This window comes from Pelophylax lessonae (genome assembly GCF_965119305.1).
Source record: "Pelophylax lessonae genome assembly, chromosome: 2".
Lineage (NCBI taxonomy): Eukaryota > Metazoa > Chordata > Amphibia > Anura > Ranidae > Pelophylax > Pelophylax lessonae.
Window position 1 is genome coordinate 410,697,806 of NC_138769.1, and position 24,743 is coordinate 410,722,548.

At 40.5% G+C, this 24,743-nt stretch overlaps 1 protein-coding gene across 2 annotated transcripts in view; it reads left to right on the forward strand.

The window, feature by feature from the left end:
- Positions 1 to 24,743, forward strand: part of SPNS2 (SPNS lysolipid transporter 2, sphingosine-1-phosphate) — a 181,580-nt gene that overhangs the window by 129,596 nt on the left and 27,241 nt on the right. For both annotated transcript variants that reach the window (XM_082245211.1, XM_082245212.1), the window contains exons 4-8: positions 12,674 to 12,825; positions 17,777 to 17,843; positions 21,660 to 21,790; positions 22,450 to 22,602; positions 22,695 to 22,884. In XM_082245211.1, coding sequence (XP_082101337.1) covers positions 12,674 to 12,825; positions 17,777 to 17,843; positions 21,660 to 21,790; positions 22,450 to 22,602; positions 22,695 to 22,884 — 693 coding nt within the window. The remainder of the gene's footprint in view (positions 1 to 12,673; positions 12,826 to 17,776; positions 17,844 to 21,659; positions 21,791 to 22,449; positions 22,603 to 22,694; positions 22,885 to 24,743) is intronic.

The window sequence follows — 24,743 nt, forward strand, 5'->3', positions numbered from 1 at the left end:
ATAGAAGTATGTTCGTTGCACTAACATGCAGGGCCATGCCCATTCATCAGAGAACCCCTCTTATGAAGTTAGCATATTTACCTGTAGATTAATGGTCTCCGTAGCTACAAGTACTATGTGGTATAAAAAAAGGTGGAATAGGGGTGAGCTACACAAAGAAATCAAGCATTCCGGTACTCCCATTACTATAAAACGTACTATTTCAGCCATGGCCAAACGTTGCGAGAATGACACAAATATTCATTTTCGCAGTCTTCTGCCTCCATTTTTATGATAGCAGTTTGGATATACTCCAGAAGATTATGACGAGTGAGCAGATGAATTGCAATTAATTGCAAAGTCCCTCTTTGCCATGAAAAAGAATTTAATCCCATAATAAATGTAGCACTGCCCCCTTGAGGGCTGCAGAATTCTTCACCTTTCGGATCCCCCTGGGTTACGGTTAGCAACTCCATGCAGAAACTTTAACACTTTACTTTCCGGCTCTGTTCATTGACTGTCTAGGGGGTTTTGGTTGTTTTTGTTGTTATATTATAAATAGGGATGGGAGAAGGGAAGAGTGGGATACTCCAGAATTGAACTATTTACAGTTTCACCTTGCCACTAGGTGAATTTGAGGTAAAGTCTAAAGCCAAAACTATACTCTCTATCTAGCACCTACCTAGGATGGTGCTACATAAACATTTCCACCGCATTTGTGAAGAAGGCTTCAGATCACCCAAGAAAGTCAAGCAAGTGCCAGGACCCTCTCCTACAGTTGATTCAGCTGTGGGATCGGGGCACCACCAGCGCAGAGCTAGTTTAGGAATGACAGCAGGCAGGTGTGAGTGCATCTGCATGCACAGTAAGGTAAAGACTTTTGGCCTGGTGTCAAGAAGGGCAGCAAAGAAGCCACTTCTCTCCAGGAAAACATCAGGGACAGACTGTTATTCTGTAAAAGGTACAGGGATTGGACTGCTGAGGACTGGGGTAAGGTAATTTTCTCTGATGAATTACTTTTCTGACTGTTTGGAGCATCTGTAAAAAAAACTTGTCCGGAGAAGAAAAGGTGAGCACTACCATCAATCCTGTGTTGTGCCAACAGTAAAGTATCCTGAGACCATTAATGGGTGGGATTGCTTCTCCGCTAAGGGAGAGGGTCACTCACAATTTTGGCCTAAGAACACAGCCATAATTAAAGAACAGTATAAAAACATCCTCTCCCAGCCATCCAAGAACAGTATGGTGATGAATAATGCCATTTCCAACATGATGGAGCACTTTGCCATAATATCTAAGTGGCTTGAGGAGCAAAATATTGAAATTTTGGGTTCATGGCCAGGAAACTTCCCAAGCCTTAATCCCATTGAGAACTTATGGTCAATCCTCAAGAGGTTGGTGAAAAAAAAAAAAAAAATACACAAATTCTGGCAATCTCCAAGCATTGATTATGTGAGGATGGGCTGCCATCAGTCAGGATGTGGTCAAGAAATGTATTGACAGCATGCCGGGACGAATTGCAGAGGTCTTGAAAAAGAAGGGTCAACACTGCAAATATTGACTCTTTGCCTAAATCTAATGTAATTGTCAATAAAAGCCTTTGACAGATATGAAATGCTTGTAATTATACTTCAGTATACTATAGTAACATCTGACAAAAAGATCTAAAAACACTGAAGCAGAACACTTTTTTAAAATAATATTTGTGTCGAACTCAAAACTTTTGGCTACGGCTGTAGCGTGACCCTTGATACCCCTTTGTTGGGACTTTACTGATCAGTGAACCTCTGCCCATCTTTACTTCTGAGATTTCTGAGACACTCTGACTCTTTTTTTTTTTTCACCCAATCATGTTTCTCACTTGTTGCTAATTAACCTAATTCATTGCAAAATGTTCTTCCAGCTCTTCCTTGTTAGTACCACTTACTTTGGCCCCTTTCACACGGGCTTTCCATTCGATCAGGCGGACCTGATCGAATGCTCCATGCAGCCCTATGGAGCAACGGATGTCAGCTGTGACATGTCCGCTGACACCTGCTGCTATCCGATCCTATCCATGAAATCCAGACGGATGGAAACCCTATTTTCCATTCTTCTGGAGGATAGGATCGGATGAAAACGGACAGGCGGTCCCCTTTCGTCCGATTTCCCATAGGGGAGAGCGGGGATCTGACAGGTCTGTCTCTGCAAAGTAAGAGATGAACCTTTCATCCGCCTGCTCAGCGGAGATCGACGGATCGATCCCCGCTGAGCAAAACGAAGTCCGTGGGGCAGAAAGCCTGGGTGAAAGGACCTTTTGCCAGCCTTTTATTGCCCTGTCCTAAATTTTGTTTTTGAGATGTGTTGCCAGCATCAAAATCACCGTATTTTTTCCCCTAAAATTGTACATTTTCTCAGTTTAAACATTTGATATGTTTTCTATTTTGAATACAATTTGGGTTTATGAGATTTGCAAATGATTGCATTTTATTTTTTTGTTGATTTTCCACAGTGCCCTAACTTTTTTGTAATTGGGGTTGAAGTTCTTGGTCAAAAAGGGTACGCTCTCTATGAATTTTGTAATTGTAATCATGTTTCAAGCAAGCTGGGAATTATCCAGTCTATACACGAGTTGATTTAACCAGTAGAGTAAGTAGATTGTAATCCATTTAGAGCTTATTCAGATCGGCGCTGAGACCCGTCCTCCATGCTGAGCCACTTTTTGCTGCATTGTGCATCTACCTCCGAGCTGTATGCAAGCAGCCCATAGAAGTGAATGCAGTCGTAGTGGCTGCACAGAAACAGGTGCATGTGAACATTTTGCACTGTGCATTTGTATCTGTGCACCCACTCCTGCTCTCATGTCAGATGTTGACATGTGGCTGTGTCCATGCTGCCTCTCGTCTGCATCCACTCCTATGGGCTGCCTGCATACAGCTCCGAAGTAGATACACAATGCAACAAAAAGTGGCTCAGCATGGAGCCCAGAGCCCATCTGAATGAGCCCTTAGGCTCTTTTTCTCTTTGTATAGAGAGCAATAGATTCCAAACTGTGATCCCAGGGAAAAGGATAGATAGATAGATAGATAGATAGATAGATAGATAGATAGATAGATAGATAGATAGATAGATAGATAGATAGATAGATAGATAGATAGATAGATAGAATTAGATAGATAGATAGATAGATAGATAGATAGATAGATAGATAGATAGATAGATAGATAGATAGATAGATAGATAGATAGATAGATAGATAGATGGATGGATGGAGAGATTAGGATAGATAGATAGATAGATAGATAGATAGATAGATAGATAGATAGATAGATAGATAGATAGATAGATAGATAGATAGATAGATGGAGAGATTAGGATAGATAGATAGATAGATAGATAGATAGATAGATAGATAGATAGATAGATAGATAGATAGATAGATAGATAGATAGATAGATAGATAGATAGATGGATGGAGAGATTAGGATAGATAGATAGATAGATAGATGGATGGATGGAGAGATTAGGATAGATAGATAGATGGATGGATGGAGAGATTAGGATAGATAGATAGATAGATAGATAGATAGATAGATAGATAGATAGATAGATAGATAGATAGATAGATAGATAGATAGATAGATAGATAGATAGATGGATGGAGAGATTAGGATAGATAGATAGATAGATAGATAGATAGATAGATAGATAGATAGATAGATAGATAGATAGATAGAGAGATTAGGATAGATAGATAGAGAGATTAGGATAGATAGATAGATAGATAGATAGATAGATAGATAGATAGATAGATAGATAGATAGATAGATAGATAGATAGATAGATAGATAGATGGATGGATGGAGAGATTAGGATAGATAGATAGATAGATAGATAGATAGATAGATAGATAGATAGATAGATAGATAGATAGATAGATAGATAGATAGATAGATAGATAGATAGATAGATAGATAGATGGATGGATGGAGAGATTAGGATAGATAGATAGATAGATGGATGGATGGAGAGATTAGGATAGATAGATAGATAGATAGATAGATAGATAGATAGATAGATAGATAGATAGATGGAGAGATTAGGATAGATAGATAGATAGATAGATAGATAGATAGATAGATAGATAGATAGATAGATAGATAGATAGATAGATAGATAGATGGAGAGATAGATAGATGGAGAGATTAGGATAGATAGATAGATAGATAGATAGATAGATAGATAGATAGATAGATAGATAGATAGATAGATAGATAGATAGATAGATAGATAGATAGATAGATAGATAAACAGAGCTGTTGCCGAATGTTTTATTTTTGGCTCTGACTGTTCATAACACTCCTGTTTTATACTGATCACACTCCAGAAAAGGCTCTGACTGCATGGCCAGCTTCTCATTTTCCATTCATTGTGAATGTTCGCAGACTGTATTTTCCCTAAATGTCCCAATTTAATATCCTCATTGAGCAGAGAGTTGTTTTCCTAGTGAATAACATTAACAGAAAAAGCACATTTTCTCACTGTGTCAATTTACAGAATCTTCAGTGTAAGAAAGACATAAATACAGTAACTACAGCAGCAAAATAAAAACAAACTTGAACATGTCTTAGAACAATGCTTTCCAACTTTTTTCCATCAAGGCGACCCTTTTAAAATTATGGATAATCTTGAGGCACCCTTTAAGAATTATGGACACTCGAGACACCCCATTCTAAAATGTAAAAAAGCTAAACTAATAGCTTTACATAACACAGCAACATCCACACACATAAGACACTTAACATTAGAGGTGACTTATTCTTACAAAGCAAACACACCTTTGCACACTGGTACTGACTAGTTTTCCAATGTTTCTCTTCTCCCTCAGTTGCTCTCCCTCACTCAGCGAATGTGACCCCAGTACTGAGAGAGAGGGGCAGGAGAGAGGCAAACACAGGGCCATCTTACCGAATGGGCGTGCTGGGGTGCCTCACCTTCCCAGTGACCCACCCCCATCCAAGCATTAGTCCTGATTCCCATTTGCATCCTGCTGCCGAACTTAGCAGGTGGCAAGAGCCTGTCGGCCCTGCGCTGCTGTCAGGCCATTTAGGCCATGGAGAGGTAGCCCACAACTGCAGGAATGCCTGTCCACCTCCACGGGAACAGGCATACACAGGACAGTACAGTCTGACTCCCGTCTGTGTGTGTATTCACCGGAGCCAGCCGCCCAACTTGGAAGCTGTCATTAGCCTTATCCATAATTTGCATTTTTATTCCCGTGGGTGATTGTGTAGACAGGGCCCCAGTGCACTGCATTGCCCGGGGCCCTTTAATGCTCTTAAGATGGCACTGGGCAAACAAGGATACTGTGTAGGTACCCGACATACTCCCTATCAACCAATGAGGTCACTAGTGGCTAGGATAATGATGCAATGATTAAGCACAGGAGTGAAACGCATCTGTTGACCAGTATGCACCGTGTGTCACATCGCTGTTTTTATGGATCTAAAATAAAGAAGTGTTTACAGTTTCTGGAAGTGCCGCCAGCCTTTCTTTCTTTTCACATGCTCTTCTGGCCGCGGACCAGGCAGGCACCCAGGTCTACATAGCAGCCAGAGATCTTCACAGGCTTCCCTGGAGCGGTGTCACTTCACACAGTTTGCACTGGTGGCTAGAAAGTTGTAATGGTGCACAATGAAAACCTGTGACTTTGTGTAACTAGAATGGAGGCCTAATCTACCTGCTGGCTTGTATACCATTTTCTGAGCAATTTTAGGCATTTTGCCAAGGCACCCCTGAACAAACCTGAAGGGACCCCAGGGTGCCTGGGAACCCTGGTTTAAAAAGGCTGTATTAGGATATAGAAACTGTCTTCAGGTCCAGACCTAATCTATTTTTATTTACCTTGTTATATACAGAATGTGATTGGCTGGACTATATCATTATTACAGTTACTGCAGGTTTGAAATATTTTCTAGGGACACTGCTAAAGCAGTAAATATTCTTTTGTATGTTTCAGCACCTTACTAAGCACCTTGATCATTGATATCAGTTTCTACCCTGAAAGGAACTTTTATTCAGTTACAGACTAGGGTCACTATAGGGCCAGGTTTTGGTGAAAACCCGTACGATTTGAGAACTGTGGGCAATAATCAGAGCACTGGGAATCGGTGCCAGGACAAAGACATCCAGCGCCCAGGGCAAAGATGCCAAACTGTGCCCCCCCCTTCCCTTAGGGTTAGGGTCAAGGTGCCCCCATCCCTACAATAAACCATTGTGCCCAGGGCAGCCTCCCCTCCTACCCACCCCTTGTCCCGGCACTGCTGGGAATAGACCTACACAAACTAGGGGAGAATGAGGAATGAACGAAGGACCCTAGTGCTGCAATACTGCATGCTAGTTAATAAAATGAAAGACTCAGAAGACTACATTTCTCACCATGACACATTAAATACCTAAATAAAAATGTTTATTTTTGCATTTTAACTGTTAGATCTATTGGCCACATGTCTACAGTACAAAATATCCATTGTCATTCTTTTGTCCCTGAGGTATTTGAAATTTGGAGTATCTAGAGACCCTATGTAGAAAACACATGCCCTGATCTTGAAGTGTTACTAAACCCCCAACAATAAAATCAGTGTATATGCAGTAAAGCATGCTTGTTATACTCACTGTGGAACCTAAGGGATTAATCCTGCACATTGTGTAAAAAGGCTGTTTGATCCTGTCTTCTCTGATCCTCCCCTTCGTCCACACTCCCCAATCCATCTGCTGATAGTACAGAGCCTTGGGGGAACTCTGCACATGCTCAGTCATGCTTAATGCAATGCTCTTGTTTAGCATTCAGTCAGAGGCTAGAGACAGTCGCTTTGCTTCTGACATCCTCTATTTCCATACTGTGATCCTCGTTCTGATGTTCTTATCCACACACTCCTTCAAAAATAACAGGATTCACAAGATGAGCTTATCACTGTGCGATTCTGAGAATCATTATTTTTGATAATGATAACCTTGTAGCCCAGATTCATTTAGACTAGCCATATACCCGTAGAAGTCAAAAAGGGGAGTGATTGGCGCTGCCAGGAAGTTAGGTTAATGGGAAATCTGGGTTAGGCTCCTATAGTTCAAGACCAAGTTCAACACATGCAAATGCACATAGAATGTATGTGGGAATAAGAACTATATAAGTAATAGGATATAAAAACACAATGGGTGTGTAATATGTGTGTAAAATTAACACTATGTGCTGATACCAAATCAATAAATAAATAAATGTGTTCAATACCTAACCGGCTTATTGAGACTCAACATAAATATGCAAATATATGTAAATGTAGGTATAAAAATATAAAAGCATATAAAGATAGTATTAATAAATTATGGTGATATAGAGAGTTAGTGTGCAAAGGTGCTAAAAAATATATAGTGCACTAATCAAACTAAATAAGGTGCATTCCGAATAGTCATAACCATCTATTCAATAAAGTGCAACTGCATACTCATAAGCAATGAAAATAAATAAGTGGGTGAACTATGTGCATCCCACACTGGTGACAATATAAACACTAGTAAATAAATAAGTGCAGCCGTGCAAATAACTATATAAATTATGAAAGTGAGAACCATATAAATTCAAAGGCTCAAAAAGCAGGTTCTGTGTATTTTAAAATTGTCCAAAAATAGTGCAATCAGAGTTGGTACAGAAATCATAAAGTTCTATAGTCCATATAAGGATGGAGTAAGGTGCTCTTTTTTTCTATGAAGCCGGGAGTGCAGTGAGTGATTGGAAGATAGGGTGCTCCCCCTCTCCTGGGGTCCTGTGCTTACCGGATGTCCGTACCCCTACAGGGGTAAATGGCGGGTCGATAACAGGGATCGCTCCCATACACCGGCAATCTGGTTCCGTCCTATCCTTCCTATTACCACTCGTATCCACTCCTTGCTCCGGTACACATAGGGGTTAAAGCATCAGGGAGAGAGCTCCAGTACAATTCCCGGGTATATGAAAAAGGGGAAAAACAGAAGCCTCCGATAGTGCAGGATTGCCTTTAAAACTTTTATTTAGATTCCAAAAAAGACATGTACTCACATAAAATCAACATGCAGCGCATCCGTATGGCATAGGGTCCGCAACTACCTCGTTCGCGGTGCTCGCCTGGGATCAGCGTGCGTTCCTAGCCTCGGGATCGTTCAGACGGAAGTGATGTGGTCACGTTCTCGACGCGTTTCGTCACACTGACGTCATCTGGAGTACATGTCTTTTTTGGAATCTAAATAAAAGTTTTAAAGGCAATCCTGCACTATCGGAGGCTTCTGTTTTTCCCCTTTTTCATATACCCGGGAATTGTACTGGAGCTCTCTCCCTGATGCTTTAACCCCTATGTGTACCGGAGCAAGGAGTGGATACGAGTGGTAATAGGAAGGATAGAACGGAACCAGATTGCCGGTGTATGGGAGCGATCCCTGTTATCGACCCGCCATTTACCCCTGTAGGGGTACGGACATCCGGTAAGCACAGGACCCCAGGAGAGGGGGAGCACCCTATCTTCCAATCACTCACTGCACTCCCGGCTTCATAGAAAAAAAGAGCACCTTACTCCATCCTTATATGGACTATAGAACTTTATGATTTCTGTACCAACTCTGATTGCACTATTTTTGGACAATTTTAAAATACACAGAACCTGCTTTTTGAGCCTTTGAATTTATATGGTTCTCACTTTCATAATTTATATAGTTATTTGCACGGCTGCACTTATTTATTTACTAGTGTTTATATTGTCACCAGTGTGGGATGCACATAGTTCACCCACTTATTTATTTTCATTGCTTATGAGTATGCAGTTGCACTTTATTGAATAGATGGTTATGACTATTCGGAATGCACCTTATTTAGTTTGATTAGTGCACTATATATTTTTTAGCACCTTTGCACACTAACTCTCTATATCACCATAATTTATTAATACTATCTTTATATGCTTTTATATTTTTATACCTACATTTACATATATTTGCATATTTATGTTGAGTCTCAATAAGCCGGTTAGGTATTGAACACATTTATTTATTTATTGATTTGGTATCAGCACATAGTGTTAATTTTACACACATATTACACACCCATTGTGTTTTTATATCCTATTACTTATATAGTTCTTATTCCCACATACATTCTATGTGCATTTGCATGTGTTGAACTTGGTCTTGAACTATAGGAGCCTAACCCAGATTTCCCATTAACCTAACTTCCTGGCAGCGCCAATCACTCCCCTTTTTGACATTTACACCTGACGCTCCCCCATTGGGGGTGCATCTTTTGGAGTGGGCAGCAGCCATTAGTGTTTTATTTATAGAAATTTTACGCACTATTTTATAGATAGTTTATCCTAAGCGCGGATCTTTCTTCTTTTCTTTATATACCCGTAGAAATTTGTTTGAAAATCTTTAATTTTGGAATGTTGTTAAGTTTTCTACTGGATAGTGGAATCAAATCGATGATCATTTTTAACCATAGGGACAAGAAAGTAGAAGGATGAGCTTCTTATCTGAAAAAAGTTCTAACATTTTGGGAATTATCGTACTTATGCGCATGCGCTAGGTACATAATAAACTTGTTTAATACATTTAGGATTGCATTCAAATAGCAAATGTGGATGAAATTTGAAAGGCTTTCAGATGAAATTAGTTGATACAACATTAGCAAGAAAGAATGTTAGGATGAGCAATTTTTCAGAATTTCAAAGAAATGTTTGAACAAAATTCTACTAGTGTATGGCCAGCTTTAGAGTTACATAATAGTATGCTACTGTTTAGAAAAAGAGTAAAAATAAGAGACATACTAAATGATTTTGCTTGAACCTGTGCCTTAAGGTAACCTAAAAAAAAAATTTCTGTATGGTCTGCTTCAGATGAGGACATAAAGTGGGCACTGGGCATTTTTATGGAACTTGCCACCCTCATTTATCAGGATTTGACAATCATAGAAGTAGACTTAGAAGATGCTTAATCCTGACATGTAAAGGCATTTAGATGTTTTATAGCATTAGATGTGTTTGTAAACTGCGGTAGTGTCCCCTGTAGTTTTCTTGTGCTTGATGAGATGACTGGTATTCAGTGATGCCTCAAAATGACTGCCTTTAGAATACAGACAAATATTGGCATGCAGTCCTACAAAGAAGGTGTCTATTCTCATGCAGACTGCGTAAATAATACAAACAAAGTGAATCGCCTAAAGGACACAAGATGAAAACAAAAGACATGACGAGACTTTTTAATGGTGTGCAGTGACCAGAGTCTTCATCACAAAAGCTAACAAGCTTTTTAATGTGACAGCTCCACATCTGTCTAGTTTACAAGTCATTTAAAGTATTAGAATATTTAGTAGAAATGTCTCATATTTACTCTTCATTAACCAGACTTTTTAAAATGTAGACATCATAAATACATGCTTACATGCTAAGAATATAATAAGGCAGGCAATCAGAATTCTAATAAGCGCATGATACAGGAAAGCATTAGCTGGTGCATTGTAGTAGATATAAAGAGATCCGGTCACCAACTTATGAAATGGCAAGTAAGAGAACCAAAAAATCAAGTATTTAAAATGCTACTTGCAGTGATTTTCCTTTGCATTATTTATTTTCAACAGCTTGCAATGGCTACTGCAGACCGATTTAGTTCCCTAATAGAGATGGGGCAAACACCCCCGGTTTGGTTTGCGCCAGAAGTCTCTAACATCGCAAAAGTTCGGACCTGAACCCCATTGAAGTCAATTTTAAAAGTCTATAGTCCCAATTTTGAAGGCTTATATGCAAGTTATTGGCCATAAAAAGGGTATGGGGGCACGGGTACTGCCCTTGGGAACATGTATCAATGCAAACATTTTTTTTTTTAAATAGTTTTTACAAGAGCAGTGATTTTAACTATGCTTAAAGTAAAACAATAATAATGAAAAATTCCTTTAAATATCGTGTCTGGGGAGTCCCTTTATTCTGCCTGTAAAGTGGCACATCTGTACCGTGTATGGAACCAACTACAGCAAAACTGGCATTTATAAAGAAAACAAATTTAATTTCCGGCAATACATAACCATTGCTGGCAATACAAAAATGTAAAAAAAAATGGCATGCCCCCCCCCCCCCCCCCAATCTATACCAGACCCTTCAGGTCTGGTATGGATTTTAAGGGAAACCCCAAAATTTTACAAAAACGGCATGAGGACCCCTCAAAAATCCATGTAACAGTGCATATTTTTAGCACTGATTAATGTAGTAATGTCACTGGTTCCGCCAAAAGTATCAAAAATGTCAGTTAGGTGTCCGATCTGTCCGCTGCAATGTCGCAGTCCTGCTAAAAATCCCTGATTGCCTCCATTACTAGTAAAATAAATAAATAAGTGACATAAATATTTCCCCTAGTTTGTAGATGCGATAACTTTTGCGCAAACCAATCAAAAAATGCTTATTGCGATTTTTTTTTTTTTTTTTACCAAAAATATGTAGCAGAATACAAATTGGCCTAAAAGGACAAAAAATGTTAATTTTTAATTTTTTTTATGGGGAATGTTAAATAGCAGAATATGAAAAAGAATATATATTTTTTTAAGAATTGTCACTCTTTTTTTGTTTATAGCACAAAAAATAAAAACCGCACAGGTGATCAAATACCACCAAATGAAAGCTCTATTTGTGGGAAAAAAAGGACATCAATTTTATTTTGGTACAGTGTCGCACGACCGCGCAATTTTCCTTTAAATTAACGCAGTGCCGAATCGGTTAAAATGGCCTGGTCATTAGGGGGGGGTAAATCTTCCAGAAGGGGTTAGGGGAGTTTAGGAATGTCATACGAAATCATTAAATAAACAAGACAGCCCAAGCTTGTAACATGCAAAGGTATTTGGTCATGTGATCTGTCCTGAATGAACTCTGATTCTCCCCTTCTGGAAAGATCACATGACCTAGTGCCTAGGCCTTCAGAAGTGTGCCCAGAACTGAATGTAACCTGAAAGGTATTTTCTCCAGCAAAGTATTGCAACCAATTACTTTGTATTATTCTATTCCAGCAAGATGTTTAACATACTTTGAAGTCTTCATTTGAATATTAGTCACAGAATAATTCAGACATAATGATTGTAATGTGTCTTTTATAGTACAAATCAGATTTTAAGTGCTGGCAATTCTATATACTCTTGGTAAATTGCAACATGTATTTTGTCATGTATTGTTTGTAAATTGTGTTTGTGTGCTAAAACAAATTTTTTACCTGCAAATGTACAGTACATTATACATGTGGTAGACATTAATGGGTATTCCTGATTTCTCAGTTCATTCATTTCAGTGTTGGCATCTACAAAACTTTCTCTCGGTAACAAAAAACAATAAGGGTAATAAGCAGAATACGCTGTTGTATGCTAATAATTGTTTAACATATACTATACAAGCCATTAGTGTAATGATTTTTCTTCTGTATGTTGGGGCTGCCAACTTGATAGCAGGCTCCCTGCCAGCAGGGATACACCCATCTTTTCTGTTGTTTGTTGTATATTCCCAATGCATGTCCCCTGACCGGTTTCCGTGGCAACTAAAAGAAAATGGTTTAGGCATTAACACTTTCCTACTCTTGATAATGGAATAGTCCAAGTACCATCCTGCCTGTCTTAATGTGGTGGTTAGTAAATAATAGAATTATGTTTCACTGTCTTCCTTTGCAGTATTTTTGGCTGCTTGTACTCTCCCGAGGCTTGGTGGGCATCGGGGAAGCCAGTTACTCAACAATTGCACCCACTATCATTGGAGACCTGTTTACCAAGAATACTCGCACACTTATGCTGTCAGTCTTCTACTTTGCCATTCCTCTTGGAAGGTAAGCATTGTTGTATGTAGTGTACTGTGTTACAAATAGGAAGTGGTCAGTGCATAGTATCCTTAGTTAGCACAATTACTGGGGCTATTTCTAGCCATGTCACACACGTGGCATTCACTTTCCATGCAGAGCCATGCTTTGTACATGTATCAGGGACCTGACACTACAGCTTTTCTTATTTCGTAATCTATCAACACCCACAGCACTCTGATGCTATAAGAATTAACTTTTTGGGCTTTTACAAAAAACATCAAGTAATAAATGTAGAAAAAAACCTCAACATATCTTTTAAATGTATAGTTGATATATTTAACATTGCCAATCAGATCTGACAACATTTTGTAGTTAGCACACATTAAATTGGGACCCTAATATCTCATTAAAGGTGAGCCCAGTCAGAACTGCAAAGTAAATTTTTTGTCTAAGACCTCCAACTTGTAATGCAAGAGTGCTCCTCCATGCTCATTACATGATCCGGGCTCTCTCATAACCTAATGTAACAAAATGTCAGTACTAAGAACTTTTTCTAGCTACCAGCCAGATTAAAATCTGTCTCAGACACTGGAAAAGAAAATCTTCAAAACCCTGCTGCTTTATTTGTAGAGTTAATAGTTTATTCCCAGATACAGTATCTCACAAAAGTGAGTACACCCCTCACATTTTTGTAAATATTTTATTATAGATTTTCATGTGGCAACGCTGAAGAAATGACACTTTGCTACAATGTAAAGTAGTGAGTGTACAGCTTGTATAACAGTGTAAATTTGCTGTCCTTCCAAAATACTTCCACACAGCCATTAATGTCTAAACTGCTGGCAACAAAAATGAGTACACACCTAAGTGAAAATGTCCAAATTGGCCCCAAAGTGTCAATATTTTGTGTGACCACCATTATTTTCCAGCACTGCCTTAACCCTCTTGGGCATGGAGTTCACAAGAGCTTCACAGGCTGCCACTGGATTCCTCTTCCACTCCTCCATGACAACATCACGGAGCTGGTGGATGTTAGAGACCTTGCGCTCCTCCACCTTCCGTTTGAGGATGCCCCACAGATGCTCAATAGGGTTTAGGTCTGGAGACATGCTTGGCCAGTCCATCACCTTTACCCTCAGCTTCTTCTCAAGGCAGTGGTCGTCTTAAAGGTGTGTTTGGGGTCATTATCATGTTGGAATACTGCCCTGTGGCCCAGTCTCAGAAGGGAGGGGATCATGCTCTTCCTCAGTATGTCACAGTACAGGTTGGCATTCCTGGTTCCCTCAATGAACTGTTGCTCCCCAGTGCCAGCAGCACTCATGCAGCCCCAGACCGTGACACTCCCACCACCATGCTTGGCTGTAGGCAAGACACACTTGTCTTTGTACTCCTCACCTGGTTGCCTCCACACACGTTTGACAGCATTTTGAACCAAATAAGTTTATCTTATTTTCATCAGACCACAGGACATGGTTCCCATAATCCATGTCCTTAGTCTGCTTGTCTTCAGCAAACTGTTTGCAGGCTTTCTTGTGCATCATCTTTAGAAGAGGCTTCCTTCTGGGACGACAGCAATGCAGACCAATTTGATGCAGTGTGCAGCGTATGGTCTGAGCACTGACAGGCTGTCCCCCCATCCCTTCGACCTCTGCAGCAATGCTGGCAGCACTCATACGTCTATTTCCCAAAGACAACCTCTGGATATGACGCTGAGCACGTGCACTCAACTTCTTTGGTCGACCATGGCGAGGCCTGTCCTGAGTGGAGCCTGTCCTGTTAAACCGCTGTATGGTCTTGGCCTGTATGGTCTTGGCCACCATGCTGCAGCTCAGTTTCAGGGTCTTGGCAATCTTTCTATAGCCTGGCCATCTTTATGCAGAGCAACAATTCTTTTTTTCAGATCCTCAGAGAGTTCTTTGCCATGACGCGCCATGTTGAAATTCCAGTGACCAGTATGAGAGAGTGAGAGCGATAACACCAAACTTAACACACCTGCTCCCCATTCACACCTGAGACCTTGTAACACTAACCAGTCATATGACACCGGGGAGGGAAAATGGCTAATTGGGCCCAATTTGAACATTTTTACTTAGGGGTGTACTCACTTTTGTTGCCAGCGGTTTAGACATTAATGGCTGTGTGTTGAGTTATTTTGAGGGGACAGCAAATTTACACTGTTATACAAGCTGTACACTCACTACTTTACATTGTAGCAAAGTGTCATTTCTTCAGTGTTGTCACATGAAAATGTAAAATAAAATATTTACAAAAATGTGAGTGAGATACTGTATACAATGTATGCATATATATATATATATATATATATATATATATATATACATATACATGCAGTGTATATATAAACTATATTACCAAACGTATTGGGATGCCTGCCTTTACACACACACATGAACTACTGTATTGGGCATTGACAGAAACTGCTGCTCCAGGGGATTTCACATAGGCTGAAATTAACAAAATCCTGCTGGGGTGCACACCCTGCCACTGCTATAGATTCCAATTGTAAGAAGAGTAGAGGAATGGTTGCACTTCCCATAGGATGCAATCAGAATTTATTGATAAAGTAAAAAAAGGCACAGGATATAACGGGCATCATGCAGGGGACAAATGGATGACGCGTTTCACACGACTAAGCGTGCTTTAGTTGTGTGAAATGTGTCATCCTTTTGTCCCCTGCATGATGCCTGTTATATCCTGTGCCTTTTTTTACTTTATCAATAAATTCTGATTGCATCCTATGGGAAGTGCAACCATTCCTCTATTCTTCTTACTACTGTACTGGACATCATGTTCAGAATTATAGATGCTGAAAATATTTGGCACCCACCCACCCTCCCAAGCCCCCCCCCCCCCCATGCAGTGCAGCTCATGAGTATGTGGATTGAATCGCAAGGAAAGGTGCATTTATTTACACTATATTGTCAAAAGTATTGGGATGCCTGCCTTTATACGCACATGAACTTTAATGGCATCCCAGTCTTAGTCCATAGGGTTCAATATTGAGTTGCCCACCCTTTTCAGCTATATTAGCTTAAACTTTTTGGGGAGGCTGTCCACAAGGCTTAGGAGTGTGTCTATGGGAATGTTTGACCATTCATCCAGAAGCACATTTGTGAGGCCAGGCATTGATGTGGACGAGAAAGCCTGGCTCGCAATCTCCGCTCATAATTCATCCCAAAGGTGTTCTAACGAGTTGAGGTCAGGACTCTGTACAGGACAGTCTAGTTCCTCCACCCCAAACTCGCACATCCATGTCTTTATAGACCTTGCTTTGTGCACTGGTCCAAATCATTTGATGGAGGGGGCATTCCTGCTCCCAACTTTGTGGGAACAGTTTGGAGATGGCCCCTTCCTGTTCCAACATGACTGCACACCAGTGCAGTCTAGATGGAGTAATGCATTTTGAAGGACGACCTGCTTATTCAGGAAGAGGTATTATTTTAGGTGCTATACCTGCAGTAGCATAGTTTATGAGCTCTAAGTCATAATTAAAATTAAACATCATATAAAACACAAAAACTGTATATATATATATATATATATATATATATATATATATATATATATCGTTTCTAAAATTATTATTTAATCAGCTACTTGATTGTGCAGCTGTGTGGACCCGATTGTAGATGTCTCTGTTTAAATATGATTGGTAGTACCTAAAGCAAAGATAAGATGGTTAATTATAACTCATAATTAATATGAATATAATTAATAATAACATTACTTAGCTCAGGCTTTAGGAAGTACACTCCCAGTGGTCCTGTTGGTTTTTTCTGCATTCTGACTGCAGTTGATTACACAGATTAAGATAAACCGTGAGAACTTACTGATGTTAGTTCAGCTGTAGTAATTTTTAGATAGCGTTAGTAGCTTATTATTTAGTTTTCCTTATAGCCTGGAACTACTCTTCTAATACATATTTAGTTCTCAGTGAAAGGCAACAATTTGGCGTGTCCTGCAAATTTCCAAACTGTAAATTTTAAATTATTATTATTAGTGCCAGAACTGTAAAAAATAAAAATATAAGGCAAGAGAGCTTGTTTTGCTGGCCCAACTATTTGAGTAGTACCAGAAAGCACAGCATCTGTGCCAGTCAACATTGGCGGCCCCTACAATAGTTGACCTCTGCACTGGGAGTCAGTAGACTGCGTGGCGTATAACATAAAAGTGGGTTCCTGTAAGCAATTTCCTATAGTGAAGTGGCACAGTGAGATCATTTCCTGACAAATAAACAAGAACAGCACTAATCTACTGTCATTTACTATAAGTATCACAATAAGGAATAGCAGCAGGAGCCCAGCTTGCAAAGTCTCTGGTGTGTATTTGTGCTTCAAAACTACTCTGCTTATCAGATAAGATATGTTTTCATCTGCTTTACTAAATGTAGGCAATGCCTTCTGCCATAGGATTTTGCTGTAACATAACAGACATTCCTACTACCTAGTCTGATGAAATGTGATAAAAAATTTTATTAATGTGTATGTCGGGAAAAAAACAGTGCATGTACAAATCAGTACATCTCTGGAATACATGCACATTTCCCCATGTTGTGTCACTTTAAGAACTCTACAAATACAGAAAAATACCTGCTGATCTGACACAAATCCAGTATGCTTCTACCTTTCTGTTTAAGCTGACAACACGTTGACTCTGCTGCACTAAATCCCAAACAGTAAACTTCCATTATGTTATTGGGAAGAGGAAAGTGTATTCCGTAGTTATAAGGCATAAAACATGTAAACGTGTGCATGGATTGAAGAGCTGTACTTAATGGGGGTTTTTTGTTTGCTTTTTTGCCCAGATATAAAATTTTAAGAAACTAATCCTTTCAAAATGATTTTAGTTTACTAATAAGCAAGTAAAACAACTCCAGTTTTTAAAAGTTAAAGCCCATAAGACAGCTGACTTTCTAGGATGAATTATTAACAATTCTATTTTCTTTTGTTGCCTTTAGTGGCTTAGGCTATATCACTGGCTCAAGTGTAAAGCAAGTTGCAGGGGACTGGCGCTGGGCTCTGAGGGTAAGATATTAATATTGATTTGATTTAACATTGTACAATACTTTTATAGTGCTGAAAACTAAATGATACTTGATAGAGAATGCATAAAAAACACCTGTATAACAATGGCTAGAAACAAGAAAATGGCTAGAGCCCCACGTTAACGCCAATAGTTTACTGAAGCATAGCACATATTTTTTGTCTCTCACAGTTTGACTGCCTATTTTACTGCTTTTCTCTTTGTATGTGTTTTGGGCTTATTCAGTAACTTATTGACTTAAGCAGTGATGAAGTATAATGTGCCGGAGACAAATTGGATTTCTTTTTCTGTAGTTAAAAACAATTTAACTTCTGGTTGATGTTGGTTTGCATCTCATCATGGTGCTTTACAAGCATATCCTAGCATGAACAATATTACAATATTTGGTGCAAAGGCTAAACATGCTGTCAGATCCTTCTATGCATGTGAAATTAGCATGACTGACACAAATGAAACAAGGTGCCAAATTTAGTGGAAAATTTGTACTGAAGGCTATGTCAAATTTCAGGGAAAAATTATATCGCTTTGGTAATTAACATTATAGTAATAACTGCAAATTACAACATCTTAAAGAAGAGACCCATACAATTTTTTTATATATTCAGCTACAAGCTGGTGTAGCACCCTACAGGTAGGTGCTAGGTAAATGTATAGTGGGCTTTGTCTGCCTAACAGCAGGGCCATGATTTCTTTTAGTAGGGTGTCATGGTCTCCAGGTGTGTCTGCTGAAGGGGGAGTCCCCCCACTGGCACTGTGAGAGGCTTCTCATAGGGCAGTGGAGGAAACCCAATCAGGGATACATTCAGGCTTGTAACTACCCCAGAAGGCAGATTCTGCCACAAGGACTTCTGGGAGTGGGTATAAGTTTGAGGGAGAGCATGACTCATTGTCTTTGGCGGGAAGCAGAGTCCCAGGAGGGAGAGGACGGCTGTCTCTCCTCCTGTCAGAGGAGGTGGATGTCTCGGGTGTTGCCGGAGAGAATCCAGAGAGCGCTGAGTTGAGCTGAGGGGGATCCAGTGTGCCGAGAACCAGCAGAGAGCGAGAGGGGTCCAGTCCCAGGAAAGCCTACACAAGTCGTGAGTACTGAGGATTGCCCCTGGGGGTCTGCCTAGAGTCAGTGGGGACCAATCCGGAGAAGGTTCCAGGATCCAAGTGTCAGCTAGCGGTAAAGGGGATACCTAGTCAGAGGACCCTGAAGTGTTAGAGGGGGTACCTGCAGTTTAGGCCCTGAAGAGTTAGTGCGCAGTGTGAGTGCACCAGTTGAGAGTTGCAGCCAAGCAGGAATACACAGCAAGCTACGTCAAGCCAGGGCAAGGCTGGAGAGAGTAGTCAATGACTTTGCAGTGCGAGAAGTATCAGATGTTCAAGGTTCTACAGTCCTGGATCTGCTAGACTTAAGTCGGGGGTTCCAGCACAGCTTTCAGAGATACAGTGTGTTCAAAGAGTTAGTAAGCGTTGGCTAGCGTTGGCTAGCGCCAAGACAGCGCTAACAGGCATTTTTGTTACAAAAGTCCCAGAATTGTACATAGTCAAGCCAAAGGAGTATCCCACTCATTCCCTTCTTCCATCCACTAAAACTACAATAAACAACCAAACAAAGATGCCGGAGTTGTCAATGTGTCAGTTCTCATACCCAGGGCCACAGCTCACATGGGCCGGAGAGGTAACTGGTATCAATGGCAGACCCACCGCAGGCCACAGGCCTGGAAACCCTGCTACACTAGTATTAGGAAGTAAAGCCTTTATCCACTGGGGCCTCTTTCAGTTTTAATGCTTAAGCCATGTAAAGAGCTACAAAGGACTTAGTGGGTCAAAATACATCAGTATATAACATGCCTTCCGTAAAGGGACCAGGGTCATCTATGAACTCCTTTGGTTAGCATAGGGTTGTTCACAGATTGAGTACTGAAGCTACCAACTGGGAACATGCTATAAATGTGAAGCCACCTGTTCACTAATACATGTAAATACATTTACACATTAGTAGGAATCACAGAGGATCTGTGTTTTAGAGAGATGAGACCTATTAGCATTAGCAAGTGAAATGAGTGTAGACAGACCCAACCACTCTGCTATATGCCTTCCATCCCTGCTTTGCCAACTGATGGGTGCTGGCTCTAAGTGGTCCATGACCCACTAACAATTATAGCACCAAACACAAAGATAGAAGTGAACTGTCATTATTAGTCTGGGTACTGGATTGTGCTTTACCAGCTGTAAAACATGTACTTGTTTAGAATAACATCCAGTGCTCTAACTGAAATTCCAACCATTTGATCTTAATTAGTGATTGTCACCAAATGTTTTCTGTTTTCCACTGTCTAGGATTATAACAAAGACCATTTCCTGATTTAAGGGAAAACATGCTTTGTTTCCATTGCCCTTTGCTGCGGTATCTAGGATTCACACATTATCCTTTCCATAGCAAACTGTGCTTTGACAGTGTTATAAATATGATTTTTAGCTTAACAAGCAGGAAGCGTGGCTTCTTTACCTCTGACCCTTTCTGACCTCCTCTCTTAAAACAAGAAACTAACCAGGGAAGCTAATTCACAGCATGAACAATTATACCTGTGGCCTATCAGATCTGAACACTAAATGATCGTGGAGTCTATTTTTGTTTTTTTTGCTCTCCCTTTTGAAGCCTATGTATTTTTATTACAATTACTGTATCTTCATACCATACCTAAAGATATACTCAAGTGCAATGTAAACAATAAAGTTGAATCCCCTGCTTGTTTTTTTTTTTTAGAGAATTTGGTGGAAGGGTCTTTCCCCAAAATTGGTCCAATCAAGACATCTAGGGTTCGGTGCTGGGGCCTTTCTAAATTGCATTCTTATTAGAGAGACTGTAAGAGGGGCAGTGACATCATAATACTTGTGCTTTTGGCCCACATAGATTCTCCACAGGATTATATGAAGAGTATTGAGATGGCACATATCCTAGCAGATTGTAGGGGGAGGGGGGGGGGGGGTTCTGGCAGGGTCATGAATCAAACTAAAGATTGGACAATTGGGAGAAATTCTGCCTTATTTCACCCAGACTCTAAAACGCACTATCTACAACTGTCCAGAATACTGGAATGTGTGGTAGGCAATGTGCAGACCAAGTCTGTCCTGCCAAATGGGGGTTGACTGTGCAGTTTCATCTGTGCACATCAGTTTGTCATACTATACACATCTATGGTTTGCTATTGTAAAGGTCAACATGGAAACCTTAGAAGCCAACAAAAGTATAATGTATTAGAAGATCAAGCTACATTAGTGTATACTGTAGATCTTTTATCTATAAGATGAAGCTGAAAACATGCCATATGTAGGTAGACCAGGAAACGAGTGTATACGTCCTTCTGGCAATAAACCTGAAGATGGGTACATGCAGGAATGTGCGTAGGATTATGTGGCATCATCACTGAGGCTCATTAGAAATAATCAGATGCTAAATACTCAATGCTGGCTGAACACATACTTAACACTCTGATCACAACCTTCCAAAAATACTCATCACAATCTTTCTTTTAGCAAACAGCAATATATTTTATTTACTAGGATAAAGCTTCATATGTCCTTGTCTGTGGCTACAAATTACTCTTATGGTGACTTATTATGCATGTATAATGAAACTGCAGTGACTGCTTGTAATATTTAATTTAATGATATTTTAGAATACTTAAAAATATGGTTCTAATTGTATTCATTCTGAAAATTATTATCTTTAGTGATAAATATAAAAGAATGCATTTTCTTGCAAATTTGTAGTCTCATTTTTGGATTTAACAGTATGACATATCTTCCAGGTCTCACCAGTGTTGGGCATGATAACTGGGTCTTTAATCCTGATATTTGTACCAACTGCCAAAAGAGGCCATGTAGAACAGCTCAAGGCACGGAGTTCATGGTTTCGAGACATGAAGGCTCTGGTTAAGAAGTAAGCTCTATATATAAACATAGCTACTTATTACATACTTAGTAGGGCCCGGGGCACATGCTGCTTTCAGTTCCTCCAGCAGGCTGCAAAATATATCATTAATATTGAGTTCATGTTAGTAGAAGCACATCTCAAGTATTCTGTCTGTGTTGTTCATGAAGTCTCGTATCAATGTATAGTGGGAGCACTGACTGCAGCAAACACTTTTGGGGACATTTATCAATTCTGTTGCAAGGTAGTGTTATGAGGGACAGTGAGACATACTGTAAGATAGATTTATCATAGCTAGGAAACTTTATTAATAAAGTCCCCTCTGCTGCCCTAACCTCTTCTTAATTGTGCGTTGGTTTTCACTAAATACATGGCAGTATCTTCTGTGTCTTGGGGACTTTGTTGGGAAGTTCTCCTTACTTGAGATCCTGGGTCTGCAGGCAAGAAGATCAAACAGTCAGAATAACAAAGACTTATAGTATAAGCCAGGGGCTGAGTCCACAGCTACACCTTAAAAAAAAATCACCATAAATAAAATAACAGTTTTAGGTGGCTTTAATACTCACTGTATCACTTGCCAGTACAGATATCTGTAAAAGCAATGACTGCTCCACATTTGATTGTTTGATAATTGTGGTATTAATTTATGTATTTTATTTTATCACCAGCCGAAGTTATGTCTTCTCTTCATTGGCAACTTCCACAGTATCGTTTGCAACGGGGGCTTTGGGCATGTGGATTCCCCTCTATCTGTACAGAGCCCAAGTGGTGCAGAAAACAGTAGAACCCTGCAACTTTGGACCTTGCAGCAACAAAGACAGGTCAATACTGAAACGTATATGAATTATTTGTCATTGTAGTTAACCATTTTTTCATTGCAAGAAAAATAATACACGTTTATATTTTTTAACAGCCTGATTTTTGGAGCAATCACCTGTATCACTGGCTTTCTTGGTGTAATAACGGGGGCTGGAGCTACTAAGTGGTGCCGTTTGAAAACACAACGTGCTGACCCACTTGTTTGTGCTGTTGGCATGCTGGGATCAGCTATCTTCATTTGCCTGGTCTTCGTCGCTGCCAAAAGTAGCAGCATAGCTGCATATGTAAGTTCCAGTACTAGGAAAATCTTTTCTCTTCTGCTTTTCTGCTGATAAAAATGAGTTCTACCCAGTGAGGCTGAAACAAGCCTTCTGTGCAGTTCAGCTGGTATCCAGATTGCACAGTGTCATTTTCCTTGGTTAAGAATTAGTGCTACCCACCCTGGTACTAGCATACTAGTGGTAGTATACTAACACTTACAAAGATTTTATTTATTTTTTTAAAGCAGCGATAATTTACTAGGTTAAGAACTTCACCGGGCACATTTAAAAATAATGCGTATGTGTATTTTCAAAAGTCATTCAAGTGTTTTACTAAAAGTCTTAATCAGTGCTGCTCAGGTAGTACCTGCTTTGTAAATCTGTATAGGAAAGGAAGGTGCTTAGCTCCAAAGTTGGAACAGAGCTTGGGGTAAGCATCTGCATTATTTTGTTTTCTCTTTCGTTCATTGACTGACACAGCTCCTGATTCTTATTAACCATTGGGTTAAAATGCCCCCTACAGGAGTAGGACGCTAGGCAGGAAAAAGCTTGACTACACCTATTGGCAATCCCGGGGGGTATACACCCACACTCAGCTATAGGCACTCAATTTCTTTCTGCCTAGTCAGGAGTAAGAACCTAGTTCCTTGCTGGGATCTCTGGTCCTGGCAATTTTTTTCCTTTTTAAATGAATTTTTTCCTATCTTTGTTATTTTGTTCCTGTGAGAATCTACTATCAATTGCCTGACTGGGCGACGGACTGGATAATCTAGATCCAGAGGGTCCCCCCAGTCTGGCCAGCGCACGCAGATCTCAGCTCCACGCGACATAGCCCCACTCGATGGGGCCTGCCTTCCGAGTTAAACATCTCGCGAGGGCGCATACCACCTGACCTTGGACTTGGACTGAGTCTCATCGCTCCTCCTGCTGAAAGCCACCCACATTCTGATGGTCTGTCAGGAGCGGTGCCCACCCTGTTCCTGGTATGGTAAGTAGCTGTCCCCCCTCTACCCCTGGAGGGTTTTGGGGTGGACGTGGGCCCCTCCCTGGAATGGTGGGACCCCCCAGGCTCACCTCCCCCCCACCCAGCCCTCTAAAAATCGGGTGGTCATTGTGGGTCTTCAGGCCCTCCCCTCACCTGGGTGAGGTTATGTGCTGGCTTTTGCCACATGGTCTTAAGGGGGGCTAGTTGGAGTTGCTGCTGACTGGGTTTTTCCTGGTGCACAAAGGGGAGGTTGAGCAGGGTTCTCCTGCTACCCTGGGGGTTGGTGTCTAGGAAAGGGATGTCCTCTGGGCTCCCTGCTGCAGTTGTTGGGCTGGGAAAACGTATGGTTTGGCGCTAAACTGCTTTGTGCGTGTACAGAAGTTTCGAATGGAGTCCATTCGCATGGTAGTGGTGTCCCTATATCTGGGGGATTTTCTCGCTTCTGTCGACATCAAGGATGCCTACCTTCACATTCCAATATGTGCCCATCACCAGCGCTACCTCCGCTTTGCTGTGGGCAAGGAGCATTATCAGTTTGTGGCGTTTACATTTGGTCTTGCCTCCGCTCCTCAGTTCTTCGCAAGTTCTAGCATTGTTGCATTAGCGGCGGATTGTGGTATTGGGGTACCTGGAACTGCTCTGATGGGCGCCTTGGAGATAGCTCTGCAATCTCTGAGGGAGTATGGTTGGATTCTGAACCTTCAGAAGTCTGCTCTGGTTCCGTCCACAAAACTGGACTATCTGGGTGGATTCGGCCTCAGCCCGAGTGTTGCTTCCTCTGGAATAACTCCAGAAATTGCAATTTAGCTTCTGTTGTCCAGCAGATGGTCATCCCTCTGGGCTTGCATGCGGGTGCTCGGCCTGATGGTGTCTACCTTGGTGGCGGTTCCATTTGTAC